The sequence below is a fragment of the Polyodon spathula genome, unplaced genomic scaffold (assembly GCF_017654505.1).
Source record: "Polyodon spathula isolate WHYD16114869_AA unplaced genomic scaffold, ASM1765450v1 scaffolds_1425, whole genome shotgun sequence".
In the NCBI taxonomy this organism is placed as follows: Eukaryota; Metazoa; Chordata; class Actinopteri; order Acipenseriformes; family Polyodontidae; genus Polyodon; species Polyodon spathula.
This window is the reverse complement of record NW_024472905.1, coordinates 1-26,693: the sequence shown is the minus strand read 5'-3', so window position 1 is coordinate 26,693 and position 26,693 is coordinate 1. Positions and strand designations below refer to the sequence as shown.

The following is a 26,693-nucleotide window of genomic DNA, read 5'->3' as shown; positions in this document are numbered from 1 at the left end:
AACGACACTTGATAATAGGGTTATTATTTGACCAGCATCTACCTCCTAATACTGCACTGCCAGCACTTTTCAAATAGGATATGCTGATAAACCAATTACATTTTTACAAGAAGACTGTTAGTGCTTAATATTGTATAACTCGCACAGGCAATTAACACTTGGCACGGGATGCTCCTGACTATGGGTCATGCTCACATGTCCTTCCGCCTAATCAAATCAGCTTTTTATCTGGTCATTAAATACAGAGCTCGCTTTCCCACGCATTTCAGAGGTTTTTATTTATTTATTTGTTTGTTTATTTATTTATTTATTTAAATTTTTAATTCAGATATTTTATTGGATCATTAATTTTTACTTACACAACCTTCCGTCAGCTTATTTTATTAAATCCAGGAAGAGGCTTTTAATAATTAAAAATGTGCGCAGGGTTTTTTTTTTTTTTTTTTTTTTTTTTTTTTTTAAACAGTCAGGTTAATTTTCAGAGTACAGGGCTTGCTGTTTTACAATATGAAACGTATCAATTCATATGTCGTCCAAAGTTATTAAAGAGTATTAATTTTGAGGGGATTTAAAAAACAAGGGCAGGGCAGTTTCTCAAGATATTAAAAAAAAATTAATTTCAGGAACACCATGGGAAGAATATACCAGGCGTTACCACAGGGGGCGCTTGGCTGATGACGATTTGAAATCCTGTTTGTTTGCATTTTTCAATTAGGACTGAAGGCTGGCAGAAATTACACCAATTCTGCTCTGAAGGCTACCTAATGAGTCAAAGATGCAAGAGGCTGCTTGTGCTAAACCTCAAACTGCAAGGAAAAAAACAACTGTCAATTAATAATCTCATACCGATGAAATATGCAAGAAAGAGGAAGCACTTTATAAATGGGAATAGACAGTTAGAGTAGAGTGTTTGAACGGGTTCAAACTTCAAGAACCGGTATTGATTTATTTAAATGATGTCTTTCTATTTATTGTTTTGAAGTGAGATCTTGTGCTGCTGTTTCCCGGTAGGTCTCAGGAACTGCGTGTCTGTGCTGTCTTATTCATACACTCGCGCATCTCAGAGTAGACAGCTGTCATGCCTCCCTTTCCACCTCAAGCAGGCAGAATTGGTACCTGTCCATCAACCAGTTTATAACCCAACAGCACGTCTCTACAGAGAGTCTTTCTGTATCAGCCACTCAGCCGAATTGACATCGTTTTCTTTCAATAAAAATATGGTACAGTGGGGTCTATGCGGCAGATGCATTACCACCGCCTTTTAGATCATTAAAATAAGCAGGTTTGCGGTACTGGGGTTTTGGCAATCAAATATCTAACATTGCAAACAAGTCTCTTCAGTGTATTTCTATTGGTAAAGATATGGCACAAAGGATCCTATTTGAATTACTTAAAGGATTGTTTGGGCCAGTTGAATAGGCTTGATTATCTGGTATACAAAAAAACCTTATCTTTAACCTTATCTGTCTGTCTGTCCTGTCTGTATGTCTTTATCTGTCTGTCATCACAATACAAATGCAACATTTACCGCTACGGCCAAAAGTTTTGCATCACCTAGAATTTTTGGATTGAGACATAAAAAAATAACTATATGAACATAATTTTATAATTTTATTTAACATCATGTAATCAATCATGTTAGATTTCAAAATGTCCCATTTTAAAATTTTTGGCAGTTTTTCGTGATGTGGGAAAATTACAAAGTGGCGTGTAATTCAAAATGTTAACGTAACATTATTCAGCAGGTTTCATTCGACATTACGAAGGAGAATTTATTAATTCTATAGGATGATGCAAAACTTTTGGCCCAAGTTTTCTACGTTTGTCTGTATTCATCTTTTGATTTTATGAGTTAAATATTCATGCCGTATTCTGTTCCTGACCTACACACAGTTGAACCAAACTTTCTATACATTAAGGCTCCTCTTTTTCTAAAGAAAGCAATACTGGAGAACAGAGGCAGCAAAATTATAGTGCATTCGAGACAGGCAGTGCTTTTTACAAAAAACAAAATTATCCTGCGTTAAAATGTCAGAATGTAACCTTTGAGACTGCAGAGAATTTGTTTACATGAATTATGTTTTATTATTACAACTTTGATGCTGATTTTCCAGGAGGTTGTTAGAATAGTTTAACCTCACTTTGCTTCAGAAACCTTTGTTGCGTAGAGTAAATGGCTTCAAATGTCAAATTTCAATGGTTTGCTCTTTTTCTTTCAATAATGTTGGTAATCTCCTAAGTGATTCTAACTGAGTTATGCAGCTCTACTGTTAAGTTTTATGAGAGTTCTCCTTTATTCTCTAAGCGGCGCTGTTTAGCTTGTCGTAGTGCTCTGATGTCACTATTTGCATGCATTGTATTACAGCTCTGGGAATAAGCAAAGGTAATAAACTAGAGAGTCAAGGAGGCAAACGAAGACACTGAAGAAGACACAAGCCGAAATGTTTGTCTACCTGACTTGATTGTGTTTTTGTGGTTGCACTAAGATACCCCATAGAACCACAAGTATCTCATCTTCATTTCATTTGGTTTCTTTCAACAGTCCAAGCATGATGGCCTAGCACTGCAGGGATCTGAATAACAAATCGCTTCTCTAATGCCATCTAAGAAAGAAAGATTCCCCTGTAATTTACTCCCTTGAAAGGATCTCTGGGGTCTATTCACTTGATCTAAATGTCATATCTCAAAGTCGTATCCCTTTTTTCTGGATAGTTGGTTTATGGGATTCTGCCTCAGTTATGTAGCTCCAATATTGAGTGCTGTAATATTCTTTGTGCTGTACCGGGGGCGTGGGGTGGGGGAGTGGAGCTTAGTCAAGCTGACAAAGTCGAAATGTGTGTCTACTTTACTTATAAGATCTTTTGTTTGAGTGTTTTGAGGTTACGACTGGAATAAGATACCAGAAATATTTGAACCGAACTCATAAGTCGTTCAGGGTTTTTAGCTGTCAAATGTATATAATTTCTGATAACCTGTAGTCTAGCTACTCGCTGATAGGCAGGAACTAATGCACGGTGTACTGGAAACGGCCGGAATACATTCACCCAGAAGAATGAGTCTCGATGCTGGAAGCCCAAGGGTGAGTGAGTATGTATTTTATGACCTGGCTGTTGTTCTCTTGTATTTGACATGATTAAGTCGTCAAGGTAAAAAAAAACTGCCCTAGAAATATGAAGGTACAACTGATACAATGACCAAGGAATCAGTGAAACTAGGCTAATGATTTCTTTGTGCGGTACTGGGCAAACCTTTTGCGTGTGCAAAAAGTGAAAAAATTAGTCTTTTTTGGTCGGAAAATGGCTTAGACGTCCGATATAGTGAGGAACAAAAAGAAAAAGCAGTTAGCACTCCATGTGGGCGAAAACGAACCCGAATGAACCACATTTGGTGGCAGTGGTACAAAGCCCTATGAAACCAACAGAAATTAAAAAAAAAACGGAAGAATAAAATAATGGAGTGGGGAGACCTACTAAAAGCATTGGTGCAGTCGAACGCTGCACGAAAGGAAAGCTACCAGAGATGGAGGGAAGAGCTGGGGTTGCCCACACGGGAACCAGAGTTGCCCGTCTCTAGAGCTGGTGTTGGCAAGAGTGAAGTGGCCGGCACCACAGCAAGAGCTGCTTGAACTGGTGGAAGCGTTAAAGGTGGAGGGAGAGTGGCCACGGAATGGGTGTGGCCAGGGAAGGATATGTGGCAGACGAAATAATCAAAGTCACCTGCCTGTAATTAGCAGGCAGGTATTTAACAGTGACAAAGTGTTTGTACGGGGCAGTCTGTGTAAAGGCAAGAGGCTGTCAGTAAAGAATAAGGTACTGTGTAAACCTTGTGTATATAGGTGTAATATATATTTACACAGCACAGCATACATACCCTCACCAACTAACACTGATATATATTCTCAAAACTAATTCTAAATGTAGTTTTAACCCCCTCCCTGCCAAGCCAATGCCCCCCCCCCCCCCCCACACACACACATACACACACACATGTCAACCCGGCAGGGCTTTTGCTCTGCCACAACACACCTGACATCTTTTGATCAGCAGGGGATCTTGTGCTCTGAAAATATCATAGAACCCCGCTGGCGCAAATACAAGTTGTGTGCAGTGGTGCACTATGTGGCTTTGATTAAACAATACTTCACAGTGTCCAAGCACTGCAGACACATGAATACTAAAAGCACCCTCACTTGTTCTGGGTCTGTTTGTGTAAAAGGTGATCTACAATAGTGTGCACATGTATTAGAACACTCCATTGTCTCTGTAGTTTGGATTTGTTGTGCATATGAAATCAAACCATTGTAAACTGCAATCTTGGAGAATTTTCAAAATAGGTGAATTAATTGGGGCTCCTGAGTGACGCATCTGGTAAAGGCACTCTGCCCGGAGTGCAAGATGCGCCTTATAGCTTGGAGATTGCCGGTTTGAATCCAAGCTATGCCACTGCCAACCGTGGACGGAAGTTCCCGAGGGGTGGCGCACAATTGGCCAAGCGCTGCCCTGGCAGGGTAGGGGTTAGGTTGGCTGGGGAGTCTTTGGCTTACCGCACACCAGCGACCCCTGTGGCTGGCCGGGCACTTGCAAGCCAGCCTGTACGCAATTCAGAACTGCGTGGTCCTCCGACGCTGTAAGTTCTGGAGAACTTCTGACGGCACTCGTTTCTGGGGACACGATGCTTGTCTTCATCTCTCCCGAGTTAGTGCGGGGGTTGCAAAATGAGCCAGGTTGAATAATAATAATTGGGCATTACGAATTGGGAAACGAATAAAAATAATTGTTAAAAAAAAATAAGCAAATTAGTGATAATTAATTTAGGTTGTTGAAGATGCCTAATTAAAGCATAAAGTGGTGTAACATTGTCACACAGAAGTGCCTATTGTTTCTATAACACTGATTAAAATTCAAATTCTCGCACCATGCGGTTTTCATGCAGGTAGGTATATAAATGACACATCTTGACGTTTTCTAATACATTTGCACACTGCTGTATTAAATAATGAATAAAAGGCCCAAGGTTATGAAAATGTTGTGTATGTGTGACTCTTCCGTTTATTTCTAATTGTAACATGCCTCTGATTGCCTGGGTTCGAATCAGATTCAATTTAAATGAGTACAGTGTACCTATTGACACAGCAGTACCTAACAGCCTATTTTTAATATGTGCTGCTTTGGAGGCACACACAAACAACATATTAAATAACACATTTAGAGAGCTTTCAGTAACACAAAGAAGATAGAACCTTGAACTCCTGTAATAAAAAGTTCTGTCTTTATTTCAAGAAAAAATTAATATTTAACCGTGCTCTTAGAAAAAAAAAAAAAAAAAAAAGCCTTCATAAAAATATGATACACAGAAGAAAGAGAATTCGAAAAGATTATAAAGATCTATTTGAAGAAATCCCTGCTGATATCACGCGTGACAACAAGCCCCTTTTATTAAAACTGCATGTGGGGACTTATCTGATTCTATCATGCATATATTTCCTTGTTCATAGCACCTTGTTCAGGCTAAACAGTGGACGGTAGGATGATATGAGATTCATTGTTCAGAACAGTTCAGGCTTACTATCCTGGAGATCATGGGGGCATGCTGTTCTAGGATTTAGAACCGTGGCAAAATAATTTGATTTACTTTTTTTGTTTTTGTTTTTGCCATTCAATTTTACTTGACATTTTTCTCAGCTTATGCATTGCCATGCCAGATTTTTTTCTGCTAGCTGCAGTATAAGATTGTGATGTATTACGAACGGTCTTGACTGAAATGACATTTAAAACAGCGTATTGCAGCGTCACTGGATCACACAGCATAAAAAGTTTTTTTTTCCTTTCTATGGCAGCACAGTTAACTGTTATTATATTCTGCTATGTAAGAATAACTTTGTTTTTTTCTTATCTATATACCGAGCATCAAAAGAAACGTATTACTATTATTAAAAAAATAAGGTAAATAAATGTTGGGCATTGAAGAAAAGTTTTTGGTCTCTTTTTAATTACTCAATCATCCTTGACCATGACACCCTTGAGTGACGCATATGCACTTAATCACCTAATTAGTGAGACAGTTGATTGGACACTGGATATGGAGTGATTTCAGCTGTTGAATTGCAAGCTTGAATAAAAGCAATACAGAAAATCACAGAAAAAAAGTGTTGTCTTTTTCTCTGTATTCATGGAATGGATACTGCACAGTATGTTAGTAAATGGTTAACAGCAATAATACCCTTGCAAAGACAGTCATTGTGTCATTTAGTGAAATGCATTGTGTAGCTCACAGAAGTACAACACATGTTTTATTCAGCAGTATGGGTGCATGCATTCTGTAGATAAACACATTAGTTGTAATAGGTTCCACTTGTCTTGTCCATTGTACTGCGCTCGCTTGAATCAGCCCGGTACTCCAAGCTCTCTTAAAAATACAGTCAGATCATAATACAAGCACATTTTCAATCCAGACCTGTGCCTCCATCTCATGCATGTATTTATTTACTGTCATGCTACGTCTCAAACAGTCTGCAGGGATGTCCATCACCCCAAAATACGGGAAACTGAAGAGATGTTTGGAACATTTGCAGAAAACTTATTGTATGCTTCCCCCTTTGTTTTAAGTATACCACATTATTTGATTAATTATTATTTAGTTGGCTACAATCACTTTAAAAGCGATTTAAATAGAGTAAAAATGTAAGAAGCTCTCAAACATATAGTAAGTGTTAAGAACCTCTCCTGCCTTATTAAAGTGGACTTTTAATAACAAGATAAAATAATGCAACACAAAGGAATGAAATTGACATGCGATCCACAGAGATGTATGCCTGGCAGAGCTGGAAGCATCAATCTAGTGTTTTAATAAACTGCGCAGAATGATTGCAGAAAGCAGGAAGTTGCTGCGCACCAACACAACAATGCAGTTGGTTTTTTTTTCTGTTTTGTTAGTTTTAATTTCTTTCATATTAACAGCAAGGTGCGATTCCTCACAATATCGTGCACTGTAGTAGTCTTGTTACATGGAAAGGTCACAGAGTGGACAAGATTGACCTTTTTTGGAATAAAAAAAAAAACGGCTGACCCAGGTTTTTTTTTTTTTTTTGGTTTATTTGTTTTGTTTTTCAGCGAGGAAATAAAAATATCCAAATCCGTTTTGACGTCTTTGGATGAGGTGCACTTTGCGTTAGTTTCGTACAGTTGTAACGTCACAAAACCTTAAATATAAATGGTTTAATTCTGGTAAATACGTTTGGTGTGTTTTTTCTGCAGCATCTGAAATACTTAGGTTAATTTGGAGAAAAAAGTGAATCTAGATGAAAGTTATCAAGAGCATTGTATAGAAAAAAAAAGACATCGGATAGAAATATCATGTAGACACATGGTTTGGGGATTACTTGATAAACTCAAATGTACACTGGCATTATCTCCAAAAGGAAAAGCATTAGTCCTGCCACTGCTTGGCGCAGTACTGAATGACATTTTTCTTAGGTCCCATCAGTATTAAAAATAATAGAAAACAGATTCTTTTAAACCACAGAACCTTTCTCCACTAATGTACAGCCACCACATGTTGTCCATTCAGCTGAAAAGTCAGCCTTTGCCTCTGTGAATTTCAGCAGTGGTTTTCTTACTGGTACACCATTATGATAATCCATTCTGCATAACTGGTCGATACAGCCGTCTCACAACCTGCAGTCTGTGTTCGGTTTAATGTGTGTATTGATTGACGCCTTTCAGTTCTCATAGTCCTCCATAGCACTTCACCTCGCCACCAGCAGTCGATTCAGACCACTTATTGACTGATCAGAAGCCCTCGGGAACGTCCTGCGTTTCCTTGTAGATATTTGACACACTGGTCCTTGATGTTCAGATTGCAGCTGTGGTCTTGGCTATCAAACCTCTTTCAAACTTTCAAATGTATAAAGTAAAGGGTGCCATGTGTAATGGGCAGTGTTGTGCGATACACTGCCATTGCGGATTGAGTCCCCTGTCTGTGACACTCGTGCACAGGGTCGCTGCTCCGCGTCCAGCCTCTGCCCTGTTAAACTAATGCCGTGACCCGGATCTCGTAGGCTGGCTGCAGCCAATCACCGAGGTTAAAGGTGTGAAGCGTGTAACGGGCAGTGTGTGATGCAGTGCTGTTACAGATGTGCTGCCGGTGAGGTGAGGTTAAGCGCTCACGTGCGATGTGCGGGGTCGTCAGTTCACGCCCAGCCTCAGCCCTGCTGCACATGCAGAGTATGAGTGCGTTACAAAAAATGAGAGTCAGGCACAACTCGGACGACCTCACAGAGCAGAAGCGACGAAGGGTAAAACTGCTTCGCCAAGCTTATGGAAATTTCAATATAGAACAAAACTGAAGGAAGACAGTGTGTGTGTGTGTGTGTGTCTGTGTGTGCGGGCAGGTTTTCAGTTAGAGGGAATGAAACTAGGGCAGTGGTTATATAAAACAGATGATTCTTCAACAGCAGGAGGAAGTATGAAGCGGCAGGGCAAAGATAATATATATGTACGGTTTTTACATTTTACCGTGTTCAAAAATGTAGTAGAATTACATTTGTATTATGGCTGAGCTATCCTTATAGCAGCTAACTGTATTAACTGGAATGAAGAAAAGAGATGCTTTAGGGTATGTCTCATTGATTTATCTGAATGCTGCAGAACATTTGCGCTTCCAGAAGCATCTGGGCATAAACCTAATCCTAACTTTAAAGCACAGTGTAACCCCAAACCTTTAACTTAATCATGATCTTAAAGTCACGATCAGATTTCAAAACTGCCATCCAGCGAGGCGATAATCATATTCTCTATTCAGTGTGTCAATGTTCCAGGGAGCGTTTAGCACTTAGCAGTGTTAGCAATGAATAATTACAGTTAACTTTTTTAAAAACCGTTTGAATGATTTTTCATAATCGTGTTTTAATTCTACTGTTTGCTAACTGCAGTGGGATTAAACAATTAGTGGATAAGTGTTTTAGCATTACTCAGTGACTAATTGGGGTTTGTTGTTAAAGATCTGACTTTGTTGAAAAAATCCCTAATTATCATGATAACACAATAGTAGCCGGGCACCATGGGAACTATTGGAATATACAAAACCAAAAATATGTGCAGACTTGACAGAAAATAATAATAATAATAATAATAATAATAATATAATAATAATAATAATAATAATAATACCAGCAAGCTACGTTTACGGGATGTTTTATATACTGTAATGGCTACAGTAGTAATTCTACGCAGTATGCAGGCTGATTCACCTGATGCAATCATTTTAAATAGCAACCAAGGGAGTCACTATAGATTAAACTTTGCTAGCGAAACATTTTCCACATGAGAGAAAACTAAACAAGTCTATGGAGCGCTGTGCCAAGTCTCTTCCGAATGTCATGCGTTTTCTGCATGGGTTCACTGAATCTATTTTCCTGAACACAAAGTACGATACCCATTACTCCTTTGTACCTTCCTGCGTTTTTTTTTTTTTTTTTTGAGAGATCTGGTAGTAATGCGGCTAAGTCTGCCCATTCATGCCCTAGATATGTCTTTCAATATATGCAATTCTTTGAGATAATGATTATTAGGTACATTATAAACGTAGATCAGTACATTACAGTCCGTACCCCTGTAATGAATTCATTCTGATCTGAGAGTTGCACTCAGACTGGCACACAGGACAGTACCTTCCTCAGCAATTATAACAGTTAAGATCGTTCGTCTGGCATATTGATATGATCCTGCCCAAAATGTCAGGCTTTGCATTCTAATCACCCAGCTGGAGGACATGTGCTGTACAAAAAAAAAAAAAAAAAAAAAAAAAAAAAACAAAAAACCAGACCCCTGCAGGCTGATACAATCGAAATAATGTTTGAGCTGCATATCAGTCATGTCCTTAATTAATAAACTGAGCAGTTTAAAGCCTTGTTTCAATCAGGGACTGGATTTAATCAGAACTATGGCGGAGGCACAGACATTATAAAGTATAATTATGGCCTTTTACTTGTTTTAATCCAGCTAGGTATTCAAGTCAATTCAGTCACAAACTCATGCGATAGATTAGTTACCATATATATATTTTACATTCTTTGGGCTTTGGCCTCGCCTTTTGAGGTAGTCCTGCCTATAAAGTAGCTTGCAGATAAGTGGAGAGGCTGACTGTAGGGAAGCCACGGGCAGGGGGGCAGGATAGCTGCCCTCCCCCAATAGACGAAGCCAAAAAAAATCAGGTGGAGGATGGGACGATGGGAGGCGAACTCTGACGCACAGCGAGGACATGGTGGATTGAGGTAAGATGAATCCTTTCTTTCCTGATCAGTGGACTTAATGTTGTGGAGGAACAAGTAAGAAAGTAGCTAAGTGATTGATGATTTAATCTGGGATTGGAAGCGCCTTGATATTTAAGTGATTTGATTTACAGTGATTTACAGTTAAAGCCAGACCCATCGCTTTACTTAATTAAGAACCTGGTTGGAACAAGGTGGTAGACTGGAATGGACTAAAGGAGGCACAGGTGAGTACCACAGTATTTATGTAGATTTAGAAAAAAAAAAGGAGAATGGATCTTTTTTGGGGGGTAAAGCAGTGGAGACGACATGGATTTGGGTTACTCGTTGGAGGGTATTTCAAGTACTTTTCAGCTAGATTCTAGTAATATTTGCAGAATATTGATACATGAAGAGAGGAAAAAAGTAAAAAAAAAATATATTTTAGTGGAGATCATTCTTTTTTTTTTTTGTTACAAAATAGTTCTTTGTACCTACCTAGCCAGTGCTCCCCAGTTATCTTTCCAAATCCTTCTGTGTATGCATCCCATCCTCTAAAGAAATTCACCGAGCCGTCCTCCCGACGCTGGATAACCTAAAACAGGACGAAACAATGCCTTGAAAAGCCTTGCTTATGATCAGATGTTTAGTGTAGGTTTGACATCAATTACTTCAGCAATCAGGTAAGCTGGAATGCATTTCATTTATTCAGGTCGCTCGAGAAACTACAATAAAAAAAAAAAGATAGTAGATAGAAGATCTAATTAATTTGTAGCTGACTTTTTGTTTCAGGTGTTATTGTAATTTATTATTCTTTATTTCCCTTGATAAGCTGAGCAATGTTGATGGGAAATTTCCTTCCCCAACGCAGCCCCCAAGTTGCTACAGGTTTCTGGGTACAATAATTTAAGTGCCAGGCTCTTTTGAATTTCGTTATTCCAGATACACACAATTAAAAACAAACACTGCGGTGGACAATCGTGGAAAACAAACAGTACGCTGCTATCAAAACAGGGTGGCAAGCTGTACTTTGAAACAGGTGGCCAATTTTGTTGCAGTCTTTGAAGGGAACAGTCGCCACGTCTACAGAGAAGTCCATGTTCTGATTATCTATTATCACCTCCTATGTGACCAAAAGTGACTTTGAAGAAACGCTTTCATTGTTTCCCGGGTCTCTACAGTCCCTAGCGGACAGATGTCCACTTCACAACCCCGCCGCCATCTGGCAGCTAATTCGGCAGTCTCTCGTCTCCGCGGCAGCAAAAGGACGGGGGAGCTGCAGGGAGTCAGCAGGTAAGAGCTGCTGCTGCTGATGCTGCTCAATTCCAGTCCCTCAACTCTGTGACCTCACACCTACTGGGCTTCCTCCACGAATCCCTAAATCGAGTTACACAGAGACACATTGGCAGTACTTTCATCACTGACGCGTTCCCTTATTAAATTCAGACCATTTTTAATTTTTTTTATTGCTTTTTTATTATTTTATTTTGGTGCTTTTATTGTTTCAGATGTTTGTAAAAAGGACATAAAGGTGATAATGTAGTAAACCTATGCCTTTCTAGTATCTTGGTTTTGAAAGTCTACTTTGGACTCCTGGACTTGCTATTTTGTGCCCCAATAGGACTGACTGCACCTGCAAGCCCCTGTAATGGCATTGGTGTTTGTTGAAAGGGTTATGGTGTGTTTTGAGGGTGTACATACAACATACTAATTCTTAAAGGAATATTTTTCAATGCTCCATAGATTGTGTTTTTATTTTGTGATGCGTATCATTCAATGCAGTGTCCCCTATAATGGCAGAGTCCGGGTTCTGTATAATCTGCCCAAGCTATCTGCCTTTAAACTGACAACAAACTGTGATGAAAAGCAAACTCTCCAGCAGATACCTGCTTCCCTCCTTCTGGCCTGCTGCCACACAGCACATTTTGTGCGCTCAAGATCTATGCAAGTGCTTGTCCAAGCTGATATGTTTCCAGATCCCTGTGATAAAAGATAATGGATTTTTAAAAAATGTATTTTACAAAATAAAGGAGGAAAAAGAAGTATTGTGCAATTTGTGCTTTCAGCAGATTACGGATGTTCGGCAGAGTACACCTTAATGCACCTTTCCCAGTAACGGCTCGGCAAACCTGTCTTCAAAACAGTCACGTCCGCGGAGTGCAAAGGCTTTGAAATTCCGAATGCTCTTTATAGCAGAAATCAACTTGCAGAGCCACATCAGTGCCAACTGACCTCAGCAAGCAGTGCCTGGAATCAGAAGAAGCCTTTACTCTTGTGTCAGTAATGAGCACTAATCAGCGCCACTAAGCTGGGTTTTAAAAAGAGATATCAGAAATCCATTGGTGGTTTTGATAGCTTAAGTGGAAGTCTGCTTGCCTAATAGGAACGCATGTACTCTTATAACAAGACCACTGGTTCTCGGTGGAGTCTCCTATCAGAAAAAACAATTCTAAAGAAACTGAGGGTTTGTATTGATCAACTTAGTTCTGCTGTTATAAACCACCCCTGGATTTTCTATTAGAGCATTTTACAGCATTGGGAAATTCCACCTGTTTGTATGGGTAACTAGTAAAACCATGGCTAGGTTGTTGCAATCCAGGGGGGATTCCCCAGTGCTGTAAAAGGCTCTATTAAAAGCCAGCTTTGTGACCTTGCTCTAGGTTTGACGTGTTTCAATAGCGTAATAATAGGGTCAATTTTCCAGTGTATCTATTTGCAGGAAACGCCAGCAGAAAAATAATTGCCAAGTTCTGAGAGGTGAGATAATAATGTTAACACTTCTGACCATAGAGAAAGGAGTGCTGCAATGCTATTGAGGTAGCTTTGTGTAAGGGTTTTATTAACGTGCTATCAGTATGCAGTTATGCAAAATGGAAGTGGCAGCAGCAGTTTAATTTAGCATATGAGATAGGTACCATAAAGTGGACTACATTTTCTCAAGGCATTTAATAAATCCAGGTGCAATCATGATTGTGCATGACTCTTAAAAGCACAGGGGGATTAAATAGATCCATTTTGCTCCGCTGTTTAGGACACTCTATTTAATGAGTTACTACTTTTAGTTTATTAACTGTTAACATCTATCTTACTAACATACCTTTGTTAATGTTTAAAATGTAGTAACATATTTATTAACTTGCAAAACAGAATAAAACCTGATATGTACAAAACATTACCACAGTAACGTCTTTAAAAGTGCTTGTAAATAGATGTAACTCTGTTTTCAAAGATACGATTGCCTTGGAGTTGGCGAAGTAGCATTCCGGTTAGTGTGACCAACATCTGTTAAACTAAAGTGTGATCAGTATTTTAAAATGTATGCAAGATGTAGGGGGTAAAGATGTTCAGAAGTTTGCATCAACAGCATGGTAAGTTGTTGTAATAAAATTGATTTTAAAAATGCAATACTAAAGCTTGTAGGTGGATTACTAATAAGTTTTTCCCTTTTTTATATACATAAGTGCATGCATTTGTTGAAAGTGGAACTTTCATGCAATTATTATCCTGTGTTTGATCTTGAGCCTCCAAAAGCAAAATGTTTAACCCAACAGAAAATGTTGCCAACTGCCCACAAAATAATTATTTTAATTGTAAGGCATTGTAAATGTTTTAACTGCAGCTTATGCAGTTCGTTATTAACATATTAGTGTAACATATTAGGCATCTAAATATTACTTAAAAATGACACCTTGTTAGACAGAAGGTGGCACGACAGAAGAGTGTGGGATTCTTAGCGATGCCACTGTGATACAACTTTTAAACAATCACATATTAGCCAGCATGTCTGGGTTTGCAAAACGCTGTGGGTGGAAAACTAGTGTTTATTTCTTGAAAGGGCTCCAAGCCAGAAAACAGAATGCTTTCCTTACACTGTAACAGAAGGCCCATGTAAACTAGAGTAAAGTTCTGAGTAACAGCCAGAGTCAGACACAGAGCTGTCACATTGAATTGAATATTAGACACCTGGGGTCATCTCCCTGTCTGAAGAGATGGAGGCTTCTGGCATTTCTTGGAACTGCAGAGATCGATCTCCAGACCAGCCTTCGAATCACTGTGGGCGGCTCAGCAGACATGAATAACATCCTGCCACTAAACACCAAGAGACAAGCTGGGAATGCTGTCTGACACCCAAAGAGCTCGGCAGATGACAAACATTGTTAGAAGGAGGGAAAGACGCAGAGAGAGATCAAAAATAAACCAATGCTAATAAATGCTAATGGTTTCCAGCTGTGTGTGTGTGTGTGTCTATATATATATATATATGATACACCAACTTGAAAATGCTTTTCTTCCCAATGAAACTTTTTTCTTCCCAATGAAACTACTACTTACTATATATGACTTTTGGGAAAAAGATGAACAAGAATTTGTTGAGATGTGACAAAACAGCTCATGAGGTGCTCATAATATATGGATCAGAGGTAAGGCAAGAGAAACATAGACATCAAAAGAGTTGTTCTAGAGATTTTTCAGTAGTAAACGAAGGGTACACCTAGTATAAATAATTCAAGTACAGGACATAGGATCTTCTTGATGAATTAATATTAATTAAACAGTTATCCATGCTATAACTATGGCCAAAAGTTTTTCATCACCTAGAATTTTAGGAGTGATATATCATTTAAAATAATAATAAAAAAAAAAAAAAAAATACATGAACATAATTTAGATCTTTTATTTAACATCATGTATTAAAAAAAAAAGAAGAATTTTGAAACGTCACATTTTTCAATTTTTGTCAGCTTTTGGAAAACTACAAAGCGGTATGCAATTCAATATGTTAATGGGACATTATTCTGTAGGGTGATGCAAAAGTTTTGGCCATAGCTGTACATTCCCTAGTACTGCCATTACTTCGTTATGAACAGGCACTTATTTTAAAGTGTGACTAGAATGAGATTAGTCTTCGTGTTGATCTGATGGTGCTGCTAATTCCTTCCCTGTCTATACTGGGAGTGCGTGTGCACTGTGAGGTAAACGCATCTACAGTAAGAAGTGTGGCTCTGCTTACCTTTTTTAATTAGTCTGATCCTTGCATTTACTTAAAAACTACTCAACTAGTTGTCGTAAGCCTTTTAAAAGCTTTCCCTCCACTCCTGCCAGAAGGACGGCACTAAACTGGGGAAAGATGCATGAGGATTTGAAGATTTAAAGTATCAGCCCTGTGTCGACTAGCTGGGCGATACCAATAAAGATTTCTTAACCTTGCTTGACCTTCTTAATCACTAGTGCGGGACTCTTCTCTCGGGCCTCCCAAGCAAGCTGCATTTCTGTTATTTTCCGAGATGCCTCTCTAATTAACGACACTTACCAGCATCAATTCTACCGACAGGCTGAGATGGGAAAGAGATTTTGCAAAACAAATTTTAACATAACTCAAGCCTGTATATTAGGAAAACGTTACAAGACAGAGAAGGTCTCTCAGTACTGCATTTAGAAGTACTGAGCTTTATATTCCTGTAAGACGTTCCATTGTGTTATATACAGTGAAACTGTTTTAATCCACTCTTTTACTGTCCTATTGACAACCATGTAAGGTTCCTTTCAATAGTAAGGCTCGCGTCTACAGTCCAAGACATATCAAACCTCTGTTAGATTACTTCTTTAATGAGACTTTATTTTTCATTAGAATCCTTTTCAAACAGTCTGAAATCTCTGATGCAAAAGAACGGAACTCATCTGATTCTAAAACAGAAAACGAAACGAAAAAAGCTTGCATAAGAGAATAGTTAAATAACATCAAGAAAATGTTTAAACTGCTGTTAGCACTAATAGATCCTAGCCTATTCATTTGTTACAGTGAATCATTAGTACCGTTCCTTTAGCAGTTAGGCTATTATGGCCACATTGTGGTTTTTTTGGTCCCTTGACTAAGCACATAGAAGCATCAAAACTCGGTTTAGGCCTCTTATGATGTATCCCATCATACCCATTATATGTATCAACACTGCATATCAAGACATGCCTCTAACAATTTGTTGACTGTTATAGGTTTCATATATATTTTAAGGGCATTTTGCAGACTGCGGTGTATTATAGGGTTAGGTGGATCACTAGAGAGATGGGCAGATGTTTGTTGTCTAATCCAAAGATTAGAGATTTTCGTTACAGATTATGGAAGCTTGAGCTCCAAAAAAAGTTTAAAAAATAAATTAAAAAAAAGGTTGCCAGTATGGTTCCTCTATAAATATTCCATTAGTGTTAGCCTATTACTTTGGAATCTTGATGTTCTTCTCCTTCAAAAACCATCACAAAAAAAGCTAAACTAGAGTGCCTTTCCTGGCCATTGGCAATGGTAAACTAAGAAGCTCATTTGAAAACTACCATGTCTCTGAGAACTTGGATAATTAATAGAAAAAAGGTTTTGAAGTTCTCACTTATCTGTATCATCCCTCCATTTATTTGCTCCCCTCACAGTTCCTTGACCTTTTCTTGTGCAGCAAACCCAATTCATATGTTTCATATATTCATAGAAACCAGAATACACAGACCCCAAACTGTCAAACTATAGAAATCTCCAGCAAATCCCCTGTCACTTCAAAGCGAAATCTTTGGCTTGCAGGAAAACCATTTCACACCTAATCAAAACCCTTTTAATCTCCACCCGTCCACTCGGAGATAATGTTCTTTGAAGTGGAGCACTATGTGTAAAGGAAATTTTCAAGACACGAGGGAGAACGGTTTCCCAAGCCGCCTGTATACACTCGAGTTTGATTGATTTTGTTTTCCCAGCACCCTCCATTATGTTTCCTTTCTAGACTCCAGAGTTGAGATTCCAGCTGAGAAGACAAAATCTAGTGGCCATTCTGGTTAGGCTGCACAGCGGTCAACACAGTTCCCAGCTGTGATCAACGAGCTTCCCCCCGGCTCTGAGCTCAAAAGTACACTACCATCGCACAAGGGTGCTAATCCCTTGTATGGGAGTGTTGTAATCCTGAATCATCACACCTGCAATCACACTGGGATATCACAGCAAATTTTATCACATGCGGAGGGTTTTCTCAAAATCTTAATTGCACACAGCAGGATAAATCCCTTTACCGTCGCTAACTGGCTGCCCATCAGGAGAAACAGATACGAAAAAAAAAACTTTGAATCACGGCTTATTGGGGACGAAGAGACTGTATCAGCATGCAAGGGCGCATGAAGCCTCCAATCAGAAAAATTGCTACTGCTCAAAACCATGTCAACACAGCTCCGGATAAGAACGCCACAATGACTCGCCCCCCACCCCTCTTCCATTTAAGTCCTGATTTCAAGTTATTCCAGGGAAAGAAGACTATGCTTGTTCGCAGATCACTCAAGTCCAGCACAGGACAGAAGCGAGGCTTCTCTGTGGTGGAAACCACTGCAGTGTGCCAGCCGGTACTTTATGTGGGTTTGCAGCTGCTCACTTCTAGAGATGTCAATGCTGGTTACTTTACCCTGATTACAACTGATTGCTGTCTACGTTAGATCAACAATATTTTAATCTACTGTCAGACCACAGCATTACCAAGAATGACAACGCCATAGACCTGGAACTATGTAATATGTGTCATCTGCAAAAGGTACAATGGTCCTGATATGACAGCACCAGAACTGCAGTAGATACCAATGTGTGTGAGTGTGTGCTCGGTGGTCTAGTTTCTTCAGAATAATACACTGGGATTATATAGCTATCCCAATGGCAGGCTTACAACTTCTAATAATTGAAGCCCAATAGCCAGAAATACAGAGAAAACCCAGGTTCTTGTTTCAGTACTTGCACTGTTTGAACTTTAGCCATCAAAACATTTGTTGTTGCAGCAAAATAATTTTCTTCAGGGAAATAAGACAGCTCTATTTTATTAAAAAAGCTTTGCCTTCAATGTTGCACATTTGTCAAAGTATTCTGGCAGGAAATGGAGTTCGCAAAAATAAATTTCTTGCTGTAAATATTTCAGTTCTGATGCGTACCCATTAAAAGCATCTTTTCAGAATCCTCCATGTGAAAGAAGAGCCATATACAGCTCTTGCTGTCAATTATATATAAACCATTCATTCCGACTATTCCTTTTTGCAAAAAAAAAACACATTACATTACTATATGTCTTTGGCGAAAGAAGCTAATAAAATATGTAATTCTCCAAAGGGGCAATAGAATATTTCTAGGAATAATGCATTTTTATCTCCGATGGGACCTACAATGAGATGCAAGCTAGACTGCCGTCTCTGAAAAATCATTGCATTCTGTTGGATCAATAGGGAACTGGGTTCCTTTCGTCTGTGTAAGGGTTGGTCTTTTAAAACAACCTGAAACACAAAATATCAGCATTTGAAATATGAATAAAACTGCTGCAATGTAGCACTCTGCTTTGAACCTTCCTTGCAATGTGAAACTCAAAGAGCAAAGCTATGTAAATATTTTTTCGGCGTTTAGATTGCTTTTATCTTTTAACTGTGACTTCATATGCCACCAGTAATAACTCAGAGCAAACTTAATGTAGACATTACTCAGCTTTCCCTGCAACGCGGCAGTACTGTATACCATAGTCAACTATCATCAAAAAGAGCTAAAAGAAGAAAAAAAGACATTGCTTAAGAAGTCTATTTTTTTGCAATGAGGTATCTGTTGGCATGCATGGATATATACCACTGTTATTACCCTACCTGAATTGCTATGAATTACCATCTACATACAATGTAGATTGCATACATGCACAACAGAACTGCCAAGAAAGTGTATGAGTAAAAAGACAAGATCAAACAAGCCATGCTATATTTGGAATGGTGTTCTGTATATCAGAGGTCCAGGGTGTCATATACAGTATAACCCTCTACTGCTGCAAGTAACGTGCAATCGTAGCTGGAGCATGTCTTCTGCATTGATCTTTAACCTACCCTACCCTGAAACATTACATTAAAATGACGCCAAGCTGCAGTGAGTTAAACTTGTCAAAAAAAAGGCATGTCTTGCCATTTTTTCTCCGGGTGGGGATTTCATAACATTTTAAAAGCTTTGATTTGTTCCAGCAAAAGGCAAAACATTTAGCATGCGAAATATCCACCATTAATCTCAAAGTTTTGATAAATTGTGTTTAAAATTGCAATGGAGCCTATTCATGTCTTCTGCAGCACAGTGCTGCGCCACAAGATACAAGGGCGAGCAGAGAGGATACATTTTATTAAAGGAAATTCATTTTCCACTACTGGGTTAAATATTAAATCACAAAACAGGCTTTACTGCCACCCCAACAACTCAAGCACAGACTTAAGTTTTGAAATATACCCTGTAGGTTATGAAATATACCCCTTAGGAGATTTTAAATGGAATATATAAATGAATGAACAAAAGATTAATACCCACTGCTGTCAAAATATCACACTGGTGGTATATATATATTTTTTTTTTATAAAGATAATGGCTGAAGCAAATTAGGAACAAAGGAATCCAAGGTTAATGTAAGCGCTCCGCACTGATTATCATCTGCTTCAGTATGCGTCAATGAAACAACCCATACTGAATGATTCCCAGATAAGGAATGTGCGAGTGTCTATTTAAAAAGTGCACTGGATTGGTTTACACATGATGTGAATCAGCCCCTTGTGTTCATCCCTGTGGAATTATACTGCCTTCCTTACACGTGTTAAACTTCAGCTAATTGCATGGGAGGCTTGATGAGCGCTGATCTCAGCCTGAGATGTCAAATTATATAGCCTGCAGTGTTAGTGCTCAAGGCTTGCACCTGTTCTAATACCACCCACGGTTAAACAAAATGTCGAAGCATTGAGCAAGCGTGCAGCATCCATTTTAAACTTTTATGCAGGTCAGATTGTGTACAGAAAACAATTTAGTTTAAAGTTACAGAATTAGCAGCAATCAATGAACGTGCGTGTACTTTAGCAGCTCCAAACTAATCTCCTGTGCACCCCAAGACCACAACATGTCTAGTTTTCACTCGAGAACACCCACAATTCGAGGCTTTTAGGCACTTTTAAGAAATCTGTCCCTGTGGAGATTTACAATCATCCTCCACCAACGAAGCACCAAACAAGTCAGTGAGACAAATAATCTTAGACTCTGACAAGCGATTAAGAAAAAAAAAGAATACCCCCTGAAACACCTTTTCTTTAAAAACACATTTTTTTTGCAGTTCATTATCTACACAGTTTAATTCACCCTTCCTGAATTATCAAAAAGAAAATTACATTTAAGAATCTTTAACATTAACTTAATTTACATTATTGTTATTATTCATTAAATTCACTTGCAATTTGAACTTACAGTTTCTAAACTATTTGATCTAACAGTCTCGTAGTTTATGACTTCACATAAACCCTAGATGGGATTATTTTCCAGTAACGCAACTGAAGCCTATCTGTGTATATATAAAGCTTTTCAATTTAAGGCTGTTCCTTTTGTATAAAAAGCACATCACTGGGTCCTCAAATTGAACACTGGGGTTACATTTTCTTTTCTGTCCCTGTGTTTGCTAAATGCATACATGAGTTGGTCATTTAAATAAACACTGCCTTGACATGACGTTGCATGGACTCCACAAGGTGCTGGAAGGAGTCTTGAGGTATGTTGATCTCTTCAGTCATTAATATGTCACGGAACTGGCGAGGGGAAGAAGGTAGAGGAGCATGATGACGAATGCCATGCTCAAGTTCATCCCAAAACATGCTCTTGTGGTGGCGCCAGATGCCATCAAGCTCCTCAGACTTTTTGGTTATGGTTACCAACCTTTAGAATTACCCAGCCCCTGACAGATGGTAACAGTGACTTGCGTTCCTACTTTGCTGATCATGAGGAATTGTGGTGGCCACTTTTTTAAGCTCTGCGTTTTTTTGATGCGTAAGAAGACGGAGCTGGGCTTCTGTGTGCCTGTGCATCAACACCTGAGTGCCATTCCTTGCAAAGGCTTGCTGTATACAGAGCTCTTCTATGTTGTGGATCCACTCTATGCAACAGCACCAGGGTCCTCAACCAGATTTTCACAAGATCAGTCTTTTACTTTGCTTTGAGAAAAAAAATCCACGTCCCATCCCTGCACCCATTCTAAAACACAGTGAATTGAAAGCAGATGAACAATGGAATGATATATTGAATGATACATATTTATATTAAAGGCTTTATACTTTGCACTATATAACAAACACGTGCCTGAAGGGTTTTTAAATTGGATATATTGAATGGAATAATGTATACACAGGTTTGGGAATTAGCATGTTTGGTTTTGTTTTGTGCTTGTGTTACTGGTTCAATTGCTTTACGGGAGCCATTATTTTTGAGTGAAAGTGGCAAAGAAGCAAACTGAAGATGAGATCAATCCAATTCCAAATCAACCACGGACTTCTTTGAATGATATATTCACATACGATCCGAATTATATTCGAGTGCCCATCTCGCTGCTACCCTCATCTCTAATCAGCATCTGAGTGATCTCTGTTTTAGCCTTTCAAAGCTGAGTTCCAGTCATTAAGTTGTGCTGCAGTGAAATTGATTTTGCCTCTCCAAATCGATGCCTTGACAGCAAAACTATTTTTGCAATGTTGTGTGCCCTGAACAATCATGTACACAGCTATTCACTTGTTAGTAGCCATTGTGAACACAGAGCACAGGACTAAGCAGCTACGACTGAAATGCTTGAGCATAACAATGACACTCAATAGCTGGTTCACTTCACAGCGGCGTGCTGTAAAGATTTCGATGGGTCTCCTGAGGTTTTCATTTACTCTTCAAGTTTGCTTACCCCAGCACAGTAGGAAACTGCACTGTACCGCACAGTACAGACTCCTTATCATGCAAATCACATCGGCCTCTGTGGAGATGCATGAAGGTACACCACAGCACCCTTAAAATGCCAAGTTTGGAAGAAAAAAACCCACACATTCTTATTCAGAGCAGCTGGCAGTAGCGTTTGCCGCAATCTGTTACACCATTACTAAACTGCATTATGAGATGTTTCAGTGCATGAAATAGCCCTGTATAAATGTAAATATATGGTTATTGTTATTATTATTATTGTTCTTCCAGCATGGCAGTGGGGTTTATCTATTAAGGATGGCATGCACTGATGTCGGTCCCCCAGTGCACAAGCATGGTTCCAGTAATGATTATTTGCAGAACGCACAGTTGCGTTGGATCTCGTGTAAACAGACATTATTAATTCAACACTGAGTGTCAGTATGCTGAAATGCTTTCAACATCCTTCAGCAGGAACTATGGGAACGAGCGGTTGAATCTCTCCAGTGTTTAAGACAATTGTTTACAAATAGTATGCATTGATTTTATACTTGTCACTCTGTATCCATTTAAGGCACTGGTTCGGATACTAATGGCTTTCCACGATTGTTTTAAACCTTTTTTATTACGTACTACAGTATATAGATGTAATTCAAATTCAAGCCACTTTTGGGAAGACAAATGGAACCAACGATAAGTGAGCCGACGGTTCCTTTGTATATGTGATATGCTGTGATGTATCTCTTGGAGAGCCCCACTTCTTCTGTGATGGCTTTGTAACTGAGATGTTGAAAATAAGCTTTTAAGAAATACTCAAACAACACTAAATACTCAAACCACGCATGTGTAAAGGCAGTAGTCTGGTTCAGCTGTACACTGTACAGGAACGACACTTCTAGTAGTTTCACCACATGCCAGCCAATCACATTCTTGCAGTTGCACCATAGGGCGTGATATCATTCTTTTATTTTTTTTTATGTTAGGACTTCCATGCATTAATAAAGGACTGCTTTTATGGGTTGTAATGAAAGGGAATATCAATCAGTCTTGTCTGGCTTCTCAACAATCCTGCTAATGGGGTATGCAGTAGATGTGTGAATTATACAAAAAGGAATGTAATTATAATAAAAAGCTCTGGACTCTTTTAAGTTTCCCTTTGAACAACTACTTCAGTTCTACCAACCTTTACGAGTGGTCTAGCTAATGATCCATCTCAACATACAGCACAACAGTTTGTTAATGTAACAAGCTATTAACTTGCTCTGTTGTCTGTTGGTATGATTGATACAGCCCTTCAGTTCGATACAGTTTAAACACCAAAAGAAAATGGGCTTAACTCTTCTAGCTGTGTGAACCAAAGCCTGTGCATTCTTTTGGCTAAGCAGCTGAGTGCTTTTTGCACTGCAGAAGGCACACTCAAGACCAGTCGTCCTTATTGAAATTCTTGGCTTACCGTCCACCCTCCTCCATCTGTGCTCATGTCACAAAAGACCTGGAACCCCGAAGGATAATGAGTTGGAAACACAGAGTAGATGCCATCTTCCCTCTGTCCACTCGTGTAAATGTCAGAGCAGTCTCTGGGCCGGGAGCCTGGGGACAGACAAAAACAAGAGGGCAGCTAATTAGCAAGGCTTGGTAATTGCCAGGGCAGATAATTGTGCCCAAAGCTGTAAAGATCTTTGGGGGGAGGATGAAAAACAACAACTTTATTTTTAATAATAAGAGTAAATTAAAATCTTGAGCACTTGAAATCTTGCATGGCTATCTAGTCTGTCATCGATTGTCACTCTGGTGAAGCCTGATTGATTGAAGCAGCTGTCACCACAAGGAAAATGTCTAGTTGGAGAGCTGGAGAGAGCATCAATGAAGGCAGTTCAAAATCTTTGATGAATGCCACTTATCTATTAGCTATTATCAGATACATTATGTTATTGCTTTGGCCAAACCAGGGTTGATAATGAAGTCTACTGGATCAACAAGACAAATGAATAGTTTTCTACTTTGGTAAACAGTCTCTGTTATGGGTATTTGACTCTAATCGAGAGGACCACACCTTAGTGTTTAGAGAAGCAGGGCCTGAGCTCAGATAAAGATAGATAGTGGTGTTGCTTGAATTTTACCACTGTGGGGTTGCTGTGGGTCAAAATTCCTTTTCATTCATTTTTGGGGTTGAATCCCACCAAATTACATTGGGGTTCAATGTTTTTCTTTAGGGTTTTAGGACACCAGAAATAATATATAAAACCACCCCTGAATGTAAGCCACCAGTGGGTCCATGGCTCATGTGACATTGGTCATGTGAACGGCTGGTGCACCAAGCTAACAGATACGACTTATAAAGCACTGTCACACTACATAGGCTCAGGAAAGGAATGGGTTTAACCAAATGCCATCTGATATACAAGGTTAGTCATATCATTGCCATGGTACTCCATTACACTGTAAACCTACCTTACCTTGTGCACCATGATTCATTATAAAGGATATCCAATCCAGTGGAGCTGTAATTGCAGTGGAGCACATTTAGTGCAGGAGGGTATGCTGCCCTAAGCCTTACCATTGGCACAGCCTCTGGGTCGCGTTCCTCTGGCAGGGGCCTTCTGCAGATCAGCTTTCAGACGTGTTTTAATGCCTCCCTGTTCTTTCTGCATGGAGTTCAGGGCATCGCTCACTGAGTTCACTACCTTCACCATGTTGATTTGACTCTCGGACAGCAGCTTAGGGTTTAAAAGAGCAAAATGAATGTGAATTTGATCGATTGTCAGGCTGCTCCAAATTGCAGGTACCTGTTTGATATATGTAGTATCGACAGTACAGTACGTAGAACCCAGATCAAACCCAAACCCTGCCCCTAAAGGACCTCTCCTTGTTGAAAATCCGAGCCACTGCTGAAGAGTTGGTGTCCTTCAAGAAGCTGGAAATTGGAGCACATTGTTTTTCTGACCTCCTGACTGCCCTCCTAGCAGGAATGACATACCTAGCAAATCGATTTATGAGTGTAGACTAAAACAGATGACTTTAATGGGTCTGTTTTTTCTTGGAGCAGTTTAACCAGCTCTTCAACCAGCAGTAGATCTCCTGGACAAGCATGACTGGCTGAATGCCAGGTCATTGCTGGAACTCCCATTCATCAGGGCAGCTTATTACAATAACTTCAATATACGGATTGGTTCTGTACTTGGGGCAGCTACAATAGAACGAGCCACTGGTAGAATGGCACCATGCTGTCTGAAACAATACACATTGTCAATCCATTGCAGTGGCATTGCAACACATCAGTCCCAGTGTGCAAAATCCACTGTTACCTGCCCTTTGCAGGTGATGCTGCGGTTACTATAATGTATCCAGATGGTATAATTGATAACTTTCTGTAACGGTACTGTACTTCAAGAAAGCTATCATGCCGCCAAGCTGTGAAGGTAGTGCTGAGCCACTACTAAAGGTGTTGTTTGCCTGCAGCAAGCTTGCATTAGATGAAGGTATCTTTCACAATCTTAAAGCTTGATTTTTTTTCCTCCTCCTAAGGAATCGTTGTATTAACTGACTGGCGCTTCACTCTCTAGAGGGGAGTTTTGCATGGAAATGCTCTGCCAGTGAATCAGTGGAATCACAGAACAATGAACCGTGCGCACTATTGTGGGAATTCAAAGCCCCCGGATTGCCTGGAGCTTGATAAAGATTGCAACAGACACGTCTGCACTTCTTGAACTGATTTCCACTGGCAGCCCTTTTTAAAGTTTCATTTTGGAACAGTGTCAGGGAAATTAATTATTGGGAGAGACATTTTTTTGTCAGCCTTGTAAAATGTCATGTACAGTACATTTCCTGCTTTATTTGCCTAACACCATGCTTTTATTTTGTAAAAGTTATTGGTATGCACTTATAAATTTATTGTGCTACTGCACTGTTTTTCCAAAATAAATATTAGAATAATAATAGTACAAATAAACCAAGAAAAAGTAAAACCTGAAGAAAATGAACCTGTGCATTATTTACAGTACTGTATACAGCTTTACAGACTATCATGAGAAATTCAAAAAAATATGTTGCTAAGGAATACTAAGTAAAAAAAATTAAGCTTACCAGTGCAGTGCATTCAAAGCAATACATTTCATAGCTGTGTGTTCTTGTGACAGAGAAAACATTTCTTGGTGATAAATCTCTGAGGGCATTGTATAAAGGGAACAGAGTGCCCTGGACTGGATGACCTGACAATTCATTCCCAGGGTTAGGTGGAAGTCAGCCATCTAGAAAGGGGGCACAGCTGCGGTACAGTCATAGCTCCAGAGGAAAAAAGATGTGGCAACCACGGATTGGAGGAGAGATGGCTGCACTCGCTAACCAAGGAGGCGTGACTGAAGGTACAAGAAGGGGGTGTGGCTAGGTGATCTGTTCCTTTTGTTTGAGGTTAAGAGAATGCTAAAGGACGAGCGAAATATAACTGTGAGCGTTTAGTGTTTGTGATCGTGTCTGTGTCTTGTGTATGTTTAATAACTGTGTTTATTATTTCGGGACTTTAACCCGTAGTTAAACAGTGGTATTATTATTTGCAGTCACAAAAGACCTGGAATTACAAAACCTCCATTCCAAATAAAACATTGCTGGACATTGAAATGACTTGTTTGTCGTTACTTGTGCACTGCATCACCTCTACACCTGTGCACTGCAAACCACTTTGCCACGGTCCTTCAAAGGATTTCCTATCTGGTTTTAACCTCCTTCTGAAGTCTTATAAGT

The 26,693-nt window shown here is 39.3% G+C and overlaps 1 protein-coding gene across 1 annotated transcript in view; it reads right to left on the bottom strand.

Annotated features, from left to right (window-relative positions):
* The window catches only part of fibcd1a (fibrinogen C domain containing 1a), a 34,165-nt gene extending 9,495 nt beyond the window's left edge, over positions 1 to 24,670 (bottom strand). Inside the window, exons 1-3 of the mRNA XM_041242836.1 lie at positions 24,514 to 24,670; positions 23,410 to 23,546; positions 10,745 to 10,841 (exon numbers count right to left, since the gene is read on the bottom strand). Of these exons, the coding sequence (XP_041098770.1) occupies positions 10,745 to 10,841; positions 23,410 to 23,546; positions 24,514 to 24,649 (370 nt within the window). The 5' untranslated portion in view covers positions 24,650 to 24,670. The remainder of the gene's footprint in view (positions 1 to 10,744; positions 10,842 to 23,409; positions 23,547 to 24,513) is intronic.
* Positions 24,671 to 26,693: the final 2,023 nt, after the last annotated feature.